This window comes from Pieris brassicae, chromosome Z, assembly GCF_905147105.1.
Source record: "Pieris brassicae chromosome Z, ilPieBrab1.1, whole genome shotgun sequence".
Classification (NCBI taxonomy): domain Eukaryota; kingdom Metazoa; phylum Arthropoda; class Insecta; order Lepidoptera; family Pieridae; genus Pieris; species Pieris brassicae.
The window spans coordinates 9,126,705-9,140,549 of NC_059680.1; the positions used below are offsets into that span (position 1 = coordinate 9,126,705).

At 33.4% G+C, this 13,845-nt stretch overlaps 2 protein-coding genes across 3 annotated transcripts in view; one reads left to right on the forward strand and one right to left on the reverse strand.

Moving 5' to 3' along the window:
• The first annotated feature begins 223 nt into the window (after positions 1 to 223).
• LOC123718881 (dnaJ homolog subfamily C member 22) lies at positions 224 to 4,072 on the forward strand. The gene is made up of 6 exons (XM_045675838.1): positions 224 to 737; positions 972 to 1,119; positions 1,411 to 1,615; positions 1,812 to 1,955; positions 2,214 to 2,337; positions 2,522 to 4,072. Exons 1-6 carry the CDS (start codon positions 474 to 476, stop codon positions 2,750 to 2,752), a joined length of 1,116 nt encoding a protein of 371 aa, XP_045531794.1. The 5' UTR covers positions 224 to 473; the 3' UTR covers positions 2,753 to 4,072.
• Positions 4,073 to 4,460: 388 nt separating this feature from the next.
• Positions 4,461 to 13,845, reverse strand: part of LOC123718398 (epidermal growth factor receptor) — a 62,197-nt gene continuing 52,812 nt past the window's right edge. For both annotated transcript variants that reach the window (XM_045674817.1, XM_045674816.1), the window contains exons 2-7: positions 11,491 to 12,891; positions 11,102 to 11,234; positions 8,963 to 10,790; positions 7,365 to 8,847; positions 6,855 to 7,200; positions 4,461 to 6,167 (exon numbers count right to left, since the gene is read on the reverse strand). In XM_045674817.1, coding sequence (XP_045530773.1) covers positions 7,999 to 8,847; positions 8,963 to 10,790; positions 11,102 to 11,234; positions 11,491 to 12,891 — 4,211 coding nt within the window. In that variant the 3' untranslated portion in view covers positions 4,461 to 6,167; positions 6,855 to 7,200; positions 7,365 to 7,998. The remainder of the gene's footprint in view (positions 6,168 to 6,854; positions 7,201 to 7,364; positions 8,848 to 8,962; positions 10,791 to 11,101; positions 11,235 to 11,490; positions 12,892 to 13,845) is intronic.

Genomic DNA, 13,845 nt, shown 5'->3' on the forward strand with positions numbered 1-13,845 from the left:
TTATTGCTTAATTAAATATATTCACTGCAAGGACTATAATCTGTTTTCTATCACAAGTAAACCAAATTAATTAAGAATTCTAATTGAAAGTCAACTATTATTTTCATATATGTATTTATAAAAAATATAATAAAGAAAATTAAGATGAAGTTATCTAATTCGATGTACTCTGTGAATTATGTGTGATGGTGCTCGCCAACGTCATTTGACAGTTTGACAGCTTGTCCTTAGGCAAGACGTGTTAAGTAAAATGTGTTTTGAACTTTATATTACTTTAAAATTTCAAATAAATGTCCCGAATTTCGAATATTAACCGATTATTTTAAATCTTAATCAGTATTCACTATTCATTCAAAAAGGCTCCAGAATTGTAACCAGCTTCGCGTCTTCTTTATTATGTTGTAGTTGTGTTTGTAATTATTGATTTAGTTAAATCGTGTATGCAGGACATCGTATAAACTAGATTTTTTAAAATGACAGCGAACGTTCTCAACTTTTTCTCAGATCGCAAATCTGTATTTTGGGCGTATGTGTTTTGGTTGTTTGGTGGTATTTTTGGCTTGCACCATTTTTATTTGCGGCGGGATAGACATGCATTTATTTGGTGGTCATCTCTTGGAGGCTTTGGAGTCGGTTGGCTGGGAGAAGTGTTTCGGATTCCACGCTACGTGAGAGATGCCAACGAAGACCCTCAGTCTATTCAAGATTTGATTGGCAGAATGCGGCAATACAGAAAGGTGAGTTAAGGTTAATAGCTGCCAAAACTGCTAAGTTATCTAAGGTATATTGATATTTTACCAAAAATATTACAAAACTATATACAAATGAGTATGAGAATGAGCTCACAGAGAACCTGTATATTGTAAAAAATAATTCTTCCTATTAATCCTATAATTGTCATTTTAAATGTCAAACAACTTATTAAATGTAAAATTTACTATTATATTAAAATGCTCCTTATTTTTTTATAGCCTCCTTTTTCTATGAATCGATTCACTGGAATGTTGATGGTTGGATACTCTTGGGGACAGATGATGATGCTAGCAATACCTCCTGAAGAGTTTTGGGGCATCAATTGGAAATTTTTTAACTGTCTGGTGCCTATTGTAGTAGCTCTTGGTAAGTCAATTTCTTAATTACTAAGACATAGTCAATTTAAAATAAATATCATAACTTTTAAATTATTTGTAGCCCAAATACTATGTTATTTTCACTTGTGCAAATGCTATATTCTTTTTGTTTTATATACAGTTGGAGAAACTAATTTAGCAGTTATAAATATGGCTTATAGGTCCAATGTATTTAAGCACTTTCTTTTTACTAAAGTTTACAGATTAAAACAAAATAGAATGTTTCTTTTCTTACTTACTTTGAAGAATTATGTTATTTATAATAATTGTATTATTTTAGGTGTATGGACTGTTGGTAATATTGGTCGTGAACAGGGTGGCTTGAAATGGCCCTTGATTGCAGCATTGGCTACATATCCCGTTCGCTATTACATCTATGATGATACAGTCTGGTTTACAATTATGATTGTGGCAGCAGCATTGGCTTTTGATACATTTAGCAAGGAATGGCGCAGAACACCTCATAAGAAAACACATTTTGCCAAGTTAGTTTCTTTCAATGCCACATTTTACCAGAACTACCCTTTAAAACAAATAATAACTCCAATGGCCTTCCATACTATAATCATAAAATGTATTTATTTCAATTATTGTTTTTTACATACTATTGCCATGTAAGAATAAGATTTAAAAAATGATTATAAATTAATAAATTTGATTTTAATTAATTTTTCGTTTAAGGCGGGTGGCAATATTAAGTTTGTGTGCCGGTTTGTACATATCTCTGTGGTGTGGCTATTTATACTTCCATGGAACCATAACTGATAGTGATGGTGATGAAATACCCATATATGAAGCTCTACATCACTTCTATACAAGCCCATGGTAAGTTTGTATAAATGCATGTAATTTCATCGCCCATAACCAATTTGTTTCATAGAGGATGCTTTTTTGGGGTACACAACTAAAACAGCATTGTTGCAGTTGCATCTCAGTCAAGTTTAAATTAAATATGAACATCAGACAATAATTGGTCCATTGGAAGTCCAGTCAGATTCCAGTTTATAAAATGTGTATTTTAAACTAGCTTTTCAATAACATCTTTCATATAATATAACACTTTTAAAAGTATTTTTTTAATAGGTGGCTTGATTTAAAACAAAGCCTCTTAGATACCTATCAATATGCCCAGCATCATGGCTGGTATGAGGTTTGGAAGCAAATAATTGATCTGTCTGATCCACACGGGGAACAAAATGCCTACAAGGTAAGCTACTAGTACTAATACTTTATTTATCTATTGTATAAAAACATTAGCAGAGCGAAGTACATATTTGTATTTGCCTTGCCAGTCATAAATATTTACAAGATCTAACAGAGGGATACAGGAGACTCACCTAATATTAGATATATCCATGGGTACGCAACTTGAAATAAATATTTAATTTTAGGTACTAGGATTGGGCTTTGACGCAAGTCAGCAAGAGATAACGTCAACCTGGAGGAAATTATCTCGCGAGAATCATCCCGACAAAGTTAAGGATGACAAATTGCGGCGCGCGGCACAAGAACGGTTCATGGAAATTCAAGAAGCTTACGAAATACTCTCAAATAGTAAACACCGAAGAAACAGACGGAACAAGAAAGACAATTCTGATTTACATGAAGATCGGAATAAGTGAAAACAGTCCAATCTCAGTAATTTAAAATAGCTTCAACTAATTTTCATATAGAAGTGTACACGAAGTATTAGAATTTACACGAAGATTGCTAAAAAATATGATGCTCTAGAAATTTGGAGTTGCGAATTATGGATTTGTAAAGGAACTAATGAATCATAGGTAATCGTAATTTTAAAGCAATAAAATATTTTAATCGTATAATAAAGTATATGTACTTATGTAATATTATGTATTATTATTATATCGTAATTTTAATCATAGTATGCATTTTGTAACTTCTGATTATGTAAGAAATTACAACGTAATTTTTTTGTCTATTTTTTCCTTTTGCTTTTTTTTTCTAGAAAGTATTTTTTTTAATACACAGAAATTCTATATTTATTTTAGTTGACTAGCTAATGTAACTAGATCTGAATTTATCTGTTACCTGCGTATCGAATTAATGACATCGATTATTTTTAGTACCTTAAAAGAGAGATTGAAGATTGTGGTATAATACTTATAAATTTTCCTATAGGTACCTATAATGCAATGATCGATTAGCACTAGTCGTCGAGTACTATATGCTCGTGTACAAGTGAACGTAAACGAAACTAGTACTATATATTATTAGTGCTATATATACCAGCATTGTAACATATCAAAATATATTATTTTCGTCGGTATTAACGTCGGTTTGATAAAATTGGAGCTCATATACAGAGCTCAAGAGTCCAAGCTCTTACTCTGTCTTCTATTATATCTTCCATTTTGTATACAATAATTAATAAGTTTATATAAATGTACGTATAACGTTTTTTGATTATTGATAACATTGTACTTAATATTTCGGTATTAAATATTGTTCGTTAAACGTTTAACGTTTTACTAACAAAATTATAGCTATTGCTCAACTTTATAGTAGGTTAACTATATTATATTTAGCGGGGACACGCGCGCAAAAAAAAAACTATTATTATCAGTAACATGACCATCAAAATTAGTTCTTAGTTAGATATCACGTAGAAGAGAATCTCATTTTAAAGAAAAATCAAGGACTTTCCAGGTTGTGCTTTGTGATTACCGATTAAATTTATACGTACGTCTGATTTGTGTTTTTATAGTTAAGTCATCTTATTTCCATGCATTTAAAAACCAAAACTATTTAAACAATTATCTAATTGTTAAGATAAATTATTACATTAATTATAGAGTATTTTTGGGGGATGTGGTCTCTTTATAGTTTTTTAAGAATTATCTATATGTGAACTCATTATCATGATGGTTGTAAGCACGTACTTAATCTTAAGTAGTAAACATAATTTTTTCTTTGTACCTTTAAAGTATCTCATATTGTATTTTTATTTTATACTATTTTTATTTTTAAAATATTACATTTATTATTTAAGTACTTATTTACTTTTGATTTTGTAATAGTTAATGTATGTAACTTTATTTTATTTTAAATAAATATTTTACTATTCATTTAAGTTTTGTTTACATGTTGGAACAATTTCAGTGCTAGAGTTGCATATCTTACTAATTATTTATTAACTAACTGTATTAGCTTCAACATTAAAATTCAATTAAATTATTGCAACACAATATACATAATAATTGGTGTATAAGTGAGAATCTAAATAGTACTAAAGCACAAAAAATTTACATTGTTCAACGTTTATCTTGGAATAGTCACACCGATGCAGTATCTAGAATCACGTACATATGTTTTGACCACGTATACGCAAACAAATCTATTTATCATTTGCACAGTCAATTTTGTTCTAATGTAGTTCTGTATGAGGTGAAACACAAAAAAAGATTATATTTTTTATTATTTATTAAGGTATACAGTATCCACGTTTTCTAATACATTTATGAATCAGCCATGTAAGCTATTGTTTTATCTGTAACAGAAATCAATTTCATTGTCTAGAATTGCGGTTAAGTAGGCAAGCTTGCATATTTTGAACACAGATATATTATATAAATCTATGTGTACATAATGGCACAAAAATTAATTTATATATTTAAATGGGATATATTTGTGACTTCAAGGGTTCAGTCACGCATTATTTATACTTCATAAAATATTTTTATGACCTATATCTACAAGTTACATGGCAATCGAGGTTTGGTTTAATAAAACCTTATAAATAGCTAATAAAATATATTGTCAGTTGTCACTTGGATACAAATTGAGCTTGGTTTGCGCTGTAGACAATGCTCATCGATTCTTATCGTAGTGTTATTTATGTTCAGCCATAAATACATATTTTTAAAATTCTCTGTATAAAATCTTTATTTCTTGTGCTATAGACATATTTACAAACTTAAGAGCTACCAGGATTCTAATTTTGAAAACGTATATATAATATTAACAGTGGCACGGTATCTGCGTACAATTGTATAGGTACGCATTTTGAAAATGTTGTGCAAGCTTGGCATGTAAACAATAAACACTGTTGATTACAAAGTACATTTTATAAATGGTGATTTTATAAAGCGGCCAAAACGAAGCTGCACCAAGAAGTCATGAAATCACATTTGCATATACATAATGCCTAGCATGAGTGCTCATCGTATGGCCTATAGAACAAAAATACAAATTCATAAGCAATACACTATTTCTATGACAAATAGTCATATTAAATGAAATTGCTTTAGTTGATTAACTTATCTACAATCACCACATTTTAAACATAATAATTGCATTGTAATCTAAACTTTACTGTTTAGTAATTATATAAATTGAATTATATTGTCTTTAATGGCAATCTTCACCGAAAACCGATTCCATGACTTAAGTAACAAATTTATATCTACTAAATATTAATCTAATTATCACAGCTTTTATTAAAATATTTTTGCTTAAACCTATACTTTGAAACATAAACATAGCCTTTCTTAACCTATTATTAATAAATAATATTTTGTTTTATTTCCTATTAGCATACTTAATAAAATTATATATGTATCTACAAATTACAGTTCATAACAGTTAACAACAAAGATTCATTCTCGGTTAAGTTAAATATGCGTTAAAAGGACATGATGACGAATTATTCATCGGGCCTATGTAATCACGTTTCTTTCTAATTCGGATATTTTAAACAAATGCGTCCAAAGATTATTTCAGAATATCGTTTCGTTTATGAAGAACGTTGATGTACATTAACAATTTGTCACAACATGTGTATTTCCAATAATTTAGGTGACGTGAGTTTGTAAAACACACTTTTTCACTCGCTCTGCTCACACTTAGTAATGAATGCATATATTAGAGCCCCTTGACGTATTTGTATGGCACTCAGATTGGTCTCTTTAGTCTTATAAAGATGTTATGTCGTTGTTTCTTCGTCTTGTTTCGCCATTTATTACAAACCAGTGTTACAAGTAACATAATTGACGACTTTTCTACATAGAAGAACTATTCCTAAAAACAAGAATTGCATTATTTGAAATTATATTTATTACAGACATCTTGTGGTTCGCCCTTTTGTCTTAATAATGTTTGTAACTTCCAAAAGCGATACCCAAACCGAGCCTAATCACAGTATTGACTTTAAACCGCGCGATCCAAAGGTTGCGCTCCAAACCTCTCGATCGGTATTGTTGTCACTATTGTAAGATACAGCATATGGGCGCCGAACACAGGTGTCGGTTTATCTGAACCGCACAATTTTTTAAATTATATATGTATAAATGGAAGTAGGTGTAATCGTATTAAGCAGTACTTATGACGTGTTTCCGCCACAGAAGACTGATCAACTTGTATATAAAGAATAATTATCAATAAGTATTAGTGTAGTCTGGTAATTTAAAACCTCATTTTGAATGTTATAATGTAATAAAATAAGTTGATTTGTACGTGTAAGTGTAAACTAACCTGACAATAACAGGATCACATCGTTCTTGATGATCATTCTCGTCAGGTGGAAAGTTTGTATACAAATTACACCTAGACCTTTCAGATGCATTAACTCTGTTAATTTATTAACGTTGAGTTTCTGTATCGGCACATGCAGGCATACTAATAATTAGCTTCTAGATATGAGCATGGTAATGTGTGAGTATACTCTATCTAAGGATCTTAATTTCTCTGTACAAAATGTAACCTTACCTAAGCGAAAAATGATGGTAGACTCGTTATACAATTCATTCATTAGCGCTGCCAAAATATCCCATATCCACAGACGTTGTTTTTGTGTAGATTTATTCCATCAATTTAATTAGCACTCTGTTCCGGGGTGGCACTGATCTTTAATAATCTCTTATAACTATTCGTTCTATCTGCTAAACTATTGTTTGTACATTTTGGATTAAGATATTTCTAGTGAAGATATCTTTTTGTCTCGGACGTTCAAAGCTGTACAATTCGAATTAGATGGTGTATGCATGTGTGCTATGAAGCTCCGGTGTAACTCTACTTATTATAGCGGTAGATTTTTATGCTATATTTGCGGTAACTGTAAAAAAAAGGTTTTATCATTTTAAAACTAAACTAGTTTATCAATAGCTTAAGATTTTTTCAACTTTTATACTACTTCTTTTAGAATTTAAGCCATCAATATAATAAATTTATATAATCCAAACGTTAATGGTTTTATTACTAAATAAATTTTGAACTCACTCAATAACAGATACCCATTAACATGGATGGGGTAGGATAATTTTATTTTTCTGATCTTCCTTTCCTTTCTGATCCATATTGTCTTGTTTTACTGTGTCTACAGCAGGCTCACATTTTAGTGTGGATTATAACCACCGCTGTTCGCTTTTAGGTCAACATTATGAATTTTCACATTTATCCGCAACTCGCAGCACTGATCACAAAGAAGAAAAGTTTCGTAGTAATGACTTGCAAAGCACGCTTCTTTCATTTACACTAGCTCCTTTTGATGTGCTCACAAAATGTTGTGATCTTTAAAACGTATTCGTGATTTGTTATTGCCGTGACGAAGATCGACACCGCCGATCAAGTGTATCTTTCTCTGATGTTTCGCTTTTCTCGATTGATATTAATTATCAACCACGATAAAACGAAAATAGTCGTTCTACTTCTGGTATTGTATGTTGATTTATTACTATCATACTGTGGCATAACATACTACTAATATAAAAAATAAAAATTTAAAAAAAAATCAACAATTAACACTAGCCATTGATAAATGGCACGCTGAGCGCTTGCACGCATTAAGTAGATATAATTATAAGAGATCACTCTATTAACAAGTAAAACCTAAATTGTTTAAAAATTCTACGCTTTATACAGTTGTTTCATTACGGCGCAATGGTTGGAGCTCCCGTTGCAAGTCATTATAGTATTCGTGATCAGACATTGACTCTTCTTCGACAGATCTTTGGGGTTGATATTTGCTCGTTGTAGGCTGCGGTGTTGAATCACTGCCACTACACTCGCTGGCACACTCTAGAGGTAAAGGTTCTGTGGGTATTCCAATTGTCTGTGCTGGAACACTTTGGTCTGACATTAAATATTCCGGATTGTCCACACATCTCTTTGACGCCACATAACCACCATAACACAAATCCTTTATATCCTGTCCTTCCCCACTTTCGCCTATTAAGTCCATGTAGGTGGAAGCGTTTTGAGTGTGTTGAGGAGAAGGCATTAAATAATCATCCTCGTCAAGTGGCAAATTAAGTTTTAGATTTCCAACTTGTGCCTCTTTTGTTTTCGACATACTGTCGAATTTATTTTCTTCATCAGGCCTAGATTTCATAGGATCACTACAATATCTGGAACTGGAGCTCTCAGAAGCACAAACACCGTTATTGTAATAATGACGAGTATCCGAATCATCTGATTTACTGTTTGTGTTGTTATATCTTAATAAATCTTGATCCCAAGTTTCAGGTTTGTTGGCACTGTCATTAGTAGCACCTTCTACTCTGGGCCCATTATTAGTCCATGATGTCGAGGCGCCTGGTTTTAATGATCCTGTATGAGTCTCTACACCAGCCGTAACAACAGAAGCAGTTGTAGCAGTGCCGGGCAAATTTTTAAACTTTGGTTGTAAGTATTCATCAGCTTCTACTAAAGGCTCTGGTCCGTCCATTGCCGACGATAGGTTCTTTATTAATTCTTTTTCGTCCTGTAAACAAAAGTATACATAAATATGTGCATGGTATTTTTTTACGTTACATTAACTGAATGTTTTATAAATGATTTAAAAAGTTTTAGATAAGCAGGTAAAAACTTAAACTGACCTGGGTAGAATAGGATGGTAGACGCATAAACTTGTCGCCGGGAATGACAAGGTACCGTCCAGGATCCCTAGCCATATCGGCGAATGTATCTGCCAATTGTTTAAAAGTGGGACGGCTATCGGCATCCAACATCCAGCAGGAGACCATAATACAGTAGATGTCAAGAGTACAGATTGCTGGTTGAGGAAGTTTTAACCCATTTTCAATCAGTTCAGGTACATTTCGGGCTGATATATTGGCATAGGGCCTTGCACCATAGCTTAAAATTTCCCATATAGTAACACCAAAAGCCCACACGTCACTTTTATGTGTGAAAATTCGGTGCTGTACACATTCTAATGCTAACCATTTAATGGGCATCTTACCACCCGCAGCTTTATACTCGTCTTCATTAATGTCTAGTAATTTGGCTAATCCAAAATCAGTTATTTTTACACAATTTGGTGTTTGCACTAAGACATTTCGTGCCGCAAGATCTCTATGAACCAGCCTCTTTTCTTCTAAATAAGCCATTCCACGAGCTATTTGGGTGCACCAATTCAAGAAGGCTTTCGATCCAATTTTTTCTTTATGAGTTCGTACATAATCCAATAAGCACCCTAAAGGCATTAACTGTGTAATCAGCATCATTTGGTTTGTCATGCATACCGCAAGTAATTGCAATAAGTTGGGATGTTCAACACTAGCCATTATGTACGCTTCTTCCAAAAATTCTTTACTTGTGTTTGCTCCTGTTGATTCCTTTAATATTTTTATCGCGACTGGAATTTTTACATTTTCACCTTCTGGTACCCAGACACCTTTATAAACTTTGCCAAAGGCACCAAATCCTAGCATACCACCCCTTCGCAATTCCGCTTCTTTAACTATTCTCAGTTTTGCGAGGTTTGGTTTCACATTAGTTGGTCGAAGAGGTTCGTTATCTTCACAGCCTGTCAAAACCATAGTCATTTTTACCGCTTCCTTTTTGGCTTTTGCTTTCTGTCGACATGTATATCCGATCATGGCTAGGATTATTAAAAAAATAACTGCCAAAACTAATATTATTACTAAAACGGTTGGTATTTTCGCGGTTGACATAGATGGCGGGCCATTTGCTAGGGCTGAACAGTATGGTTCTTCAATTGGGTTTTGGTGCAGTTCATCAAAATATATTTTATGTGGAAAGTCTTCGGGACATATAGCAGTGCAATTAAATGGTCCAGTATTAGTGTCAGTTAAAAATATTTTCAGATTATCACATTTTATGCAATCTGTCGATGTAAGTCCGGTACAACCACGACATTCTGGGTGACATGGTGAACAAATTCTGTCTACTTCGTCAGTGAAATGATCCGGAGGGCATTCATCTTCACATTGATCCCCACGTTTAAAACCATTACAAACTTGGCAAACTTGTTCGTGTATTCCAAAACCGGTGCATTTCCTACACAATGGGTGACATTTTCGGCACACTACTTTAACTTTCCCCTCTAATAGTATTACATTTCCAACCCATTCGTTATAGTAACCATCGGGACATGGTTCATTTTCTTTAAGACAGCTTTCGACTGTAGCTTCCACACTGATGATGGCTTTTTTGCACGAATTGCAACCACCAATGCCAACGGTGTTTTCTGGTCCTGTACATCCATTAAAACAGTTAGCATGACAAGGTTGACAAGTGCCATTTTCTGATGGGTACCTCGAGTCTGGACACTCTGCTACACAGTAAGGTCCATCGCGTACGTGTTTACACTTCGAGCAGTTGGCACGACTGGGGCCTGAGCATCCATCAAGGCATTCAGAATGACACTGCTTGCAAATTTTTGTACCCGATTGGTAAAGTCTGAAAATTGAGAAACCTTAGTTGAGTATGTGGTATACTTTAACTGATATTCTTAGCATAAAATAAGAATATGCCGGAAATTGGCAATTGAGCAATAATTATATCATCTTTATAATACGATAAAAAATTAAGTAAATATCCGAATTAATTAATAACTTTTAATATCCGAGGGAAAACCAATAATAATTTACTTAATTTTTATTACTAAATATACAATCGCATTGCAAGGTACACATATATAAAGTAGTATTTATTTTCCTCTGCCTAATAAAGTAATAAGAAATTAGTATAATAGAATCATAAATACTGACCCAGGATGAACACTGCAGTTTTGGATACAGATATCGCCAAATTTGTAGTTTTGACAGGAAAGACATTGGTCGGGTCCTGGACCCCAGCAACCATCCGAAGAACATTGTGGGTCGCAAACCATATTTGCTTTTTCTGAAAGACATGCTTATTGTAGATACCTAAAGGCGGTATTATGTTGGGCGGGTGGAAATTGCATTTGTAATGTCGCCAGCGTTAGTGGTTAGGTTGTTAATAGGAAAAAGAGTAATATTTTAACAAAATATAAAATGTAAATTCGCTTAATCTTCATAAGTATTTCGCAACGCCTTAAATATATGATAAGTTAAATTTACTGACTTTACGTTGAGGATCCTCAAACCAAGTAAATGTGATCGCTAATTATACATACCACAGTTCTGAATATCTCCATTTTTCTGAATTATTTGCTTGTGGTCCTTTGATTTCACGAGCTTGTTCCATGCAATCTTATCAGCAAAACATAAATGCCTATTTTCCATTATAGCAATTGCCCCCGAATTAACTTTTTTCAATGACTTCAATCCAAGCGATTTCAAAGAAGTCTTAACAATATATAGAGATGCAAACAGATTTTCTACAACTTGCCGACCTCCAATCACTTCTAAATTTCTAAAATACGAGAGGCTGGTGAAATTCGGGTGATGCGCTTGTACATTCAGATATCCTGTCACTTCCCGTACTGTGCTGAAAATCTCTAACGCATCGGGTTCCATTTTCGCATATCTTTCTCCAAATGAATAATCCGGATTAACATGTTGGAAACCAGTAAATGTCATTTCTAGAATTTCGATAGAACCATCTATAATGGTACAGTCTTTAAAACTTTCTATATTTCCTGAGTGTATCGGTCTCTCCGCACGACAAGTCTTCGGGCAAGTCACATTACAAGGAATACATTCGCCATTAACTGCTGTTTTGTTAGGCGGGCAACTTCTTACGCATGCACCGTTATCTTTCAAAAGGTGCTCTGGGCAGTTCCTTACACACGTAGCACCATATGCGTATTTTCCATTAGGATTTGGTTCCCAAGAATATGTTGTAGGATTGTACTTTTGCATTTGTGGACATTCTTGTGAGCATGTTCCTTCGTCGTAGAAATTTCTGCAGGCAAGACACTGGCTCGGTAAAGGACCGGTACAACCACCGGCACAGAAAGTGTTACAGCAATCTCGAGGATTCGGACCAAAACATCTACCTTGATCGCATTGAGGACTGCAGTTTATTTTAGAAAATTTTTGACAGTTGTGAGGGCCATCTCCCCAGCAACCCAACTCGCAGCTAGGGTGGCATGCTGGACATTCCCTCTCAGGAACTTTAAATTTATAAACAAATACATATGAAGCATTTACTCCTGTAATGATTTCATCCCAATTTATGGTTTTAACGTGGCATAAGTTGTAATTATTATAAATGCCAACACTGCCCCTTAGAACGTCTCTTAGGGCGGGAAGTTCAAGTGTGAAAGCTGAAGACATCGTTACCAAAAGAGCAAATTCCTCGTCTCTTACATTCAATTTGAAAAGTGTTCTTCCTCTAATAATTTGCAGTTGTGGCAAAACGATGTGTGCTACCTTAACATACGAAATAAGCACATAGCCGGTAACTTCTCGTATGTGTTGGAGAAAAGACAAATCCATTGTTTCATTTTCCAACCAAGTAAGTTCAAGGTTGCCGTCAACGTAAGTACAATTGGTGAATCTGTCCCGCAAGTTTCTGTAGTGTGTGTCGCGATTCGAAGGTACTGACATCCGACCGTTTGTGCCGATACATACTGGAAAGAGAAAAAAAAACTTAAGTTTTTATTACTAGCTAAATTATGTGTAGATTTAATTATTAAAGATACGTAGTATTTCGGTTTGAGCCATACTAATGTACAAGGAGATCACCTAAGATTCGTAGGTTGACACACTGAAGCAACGAGTTAAAGTTTTACTTAATTTGAGTTGTGTTCGACGCGTTGGCATCCTACTTGCGTATGTAGAGATACACGTTCTACAACTTTCCATTATGAAATTGGTGCAATAACAACTTTTAATAACTTATGCATTCAAGCAATCTGAATCACCTAGAATGAGATTTGTCTTAAATGTATTTGACATTTACAATTTGTTGTTTAAAAATCTTGAGTCACGTGTTTATGGTCAAAATCCCCCAAAACGCTACACGATTATTATTTATATTTAATAAGTACCAGAATTGGTAATAAATTTCATATTAGTTTTGCCTGAAATTAATACTTTATTGAATAAAAAGTTAGTTTTTTTTTCTTCAAACGATGCACTTGAGTTGTCCAAACTACTGACTACTGAGCTACTTAAAGAGCGGATTAACTTACATATATATTAATCCATATTCAAAGTACTACCCTTAAAGCAATAGAGATTCACGGTAGAATCCATTGTTATCGCTTTCGGGTCGTATCTACCTGGCTGTCAAACAATGTTACACGGGTAACTCGATATTATTAAACTTAAACTCAGGTAGGTGAAATTTCGAAACAACCAAAAACCATTTCCATTCGTATAATCAATGTAACATTGCAAAATATATTCTAATGGCTGTCACTAATGTGTTAATTTACGTTACCTACTTTCTCAAGGCTAATAAGTATTGTATGAAAATAGATAAAACATAATTAAATTATGATACAATTGCAAGCAAGAATTAGCAAGAACCAGAGAAAATTAGAAGAGGTACTTAGAAGAAAATTTGAAATCTACGCTAA

Bases quoted from the DNA above. Each gene is read 5' to 3' on its own strand.
- LOC123718881 (XM_045675838.1), top strand. From the start codon at position 474: ATGACAGCGAACGTTCTCAACTTTTTCTCAGATCGCAAATCTGTATTT. The intron at 1,616-1,811 runs GTTAGTTTCTTT...TTTTCGTTTAAG, and splicing joins AAGAAAACACATTTTGCCAA to GCGGGTGGCAATATTAAGTT. The intron at 1,956-2,213 runs GTAAGTTTGTAT...TTTTTTTAATAG, and splicing joins CACTTCTATACAAGCCCATG to GTGGCTTGATTTAAAACAAA.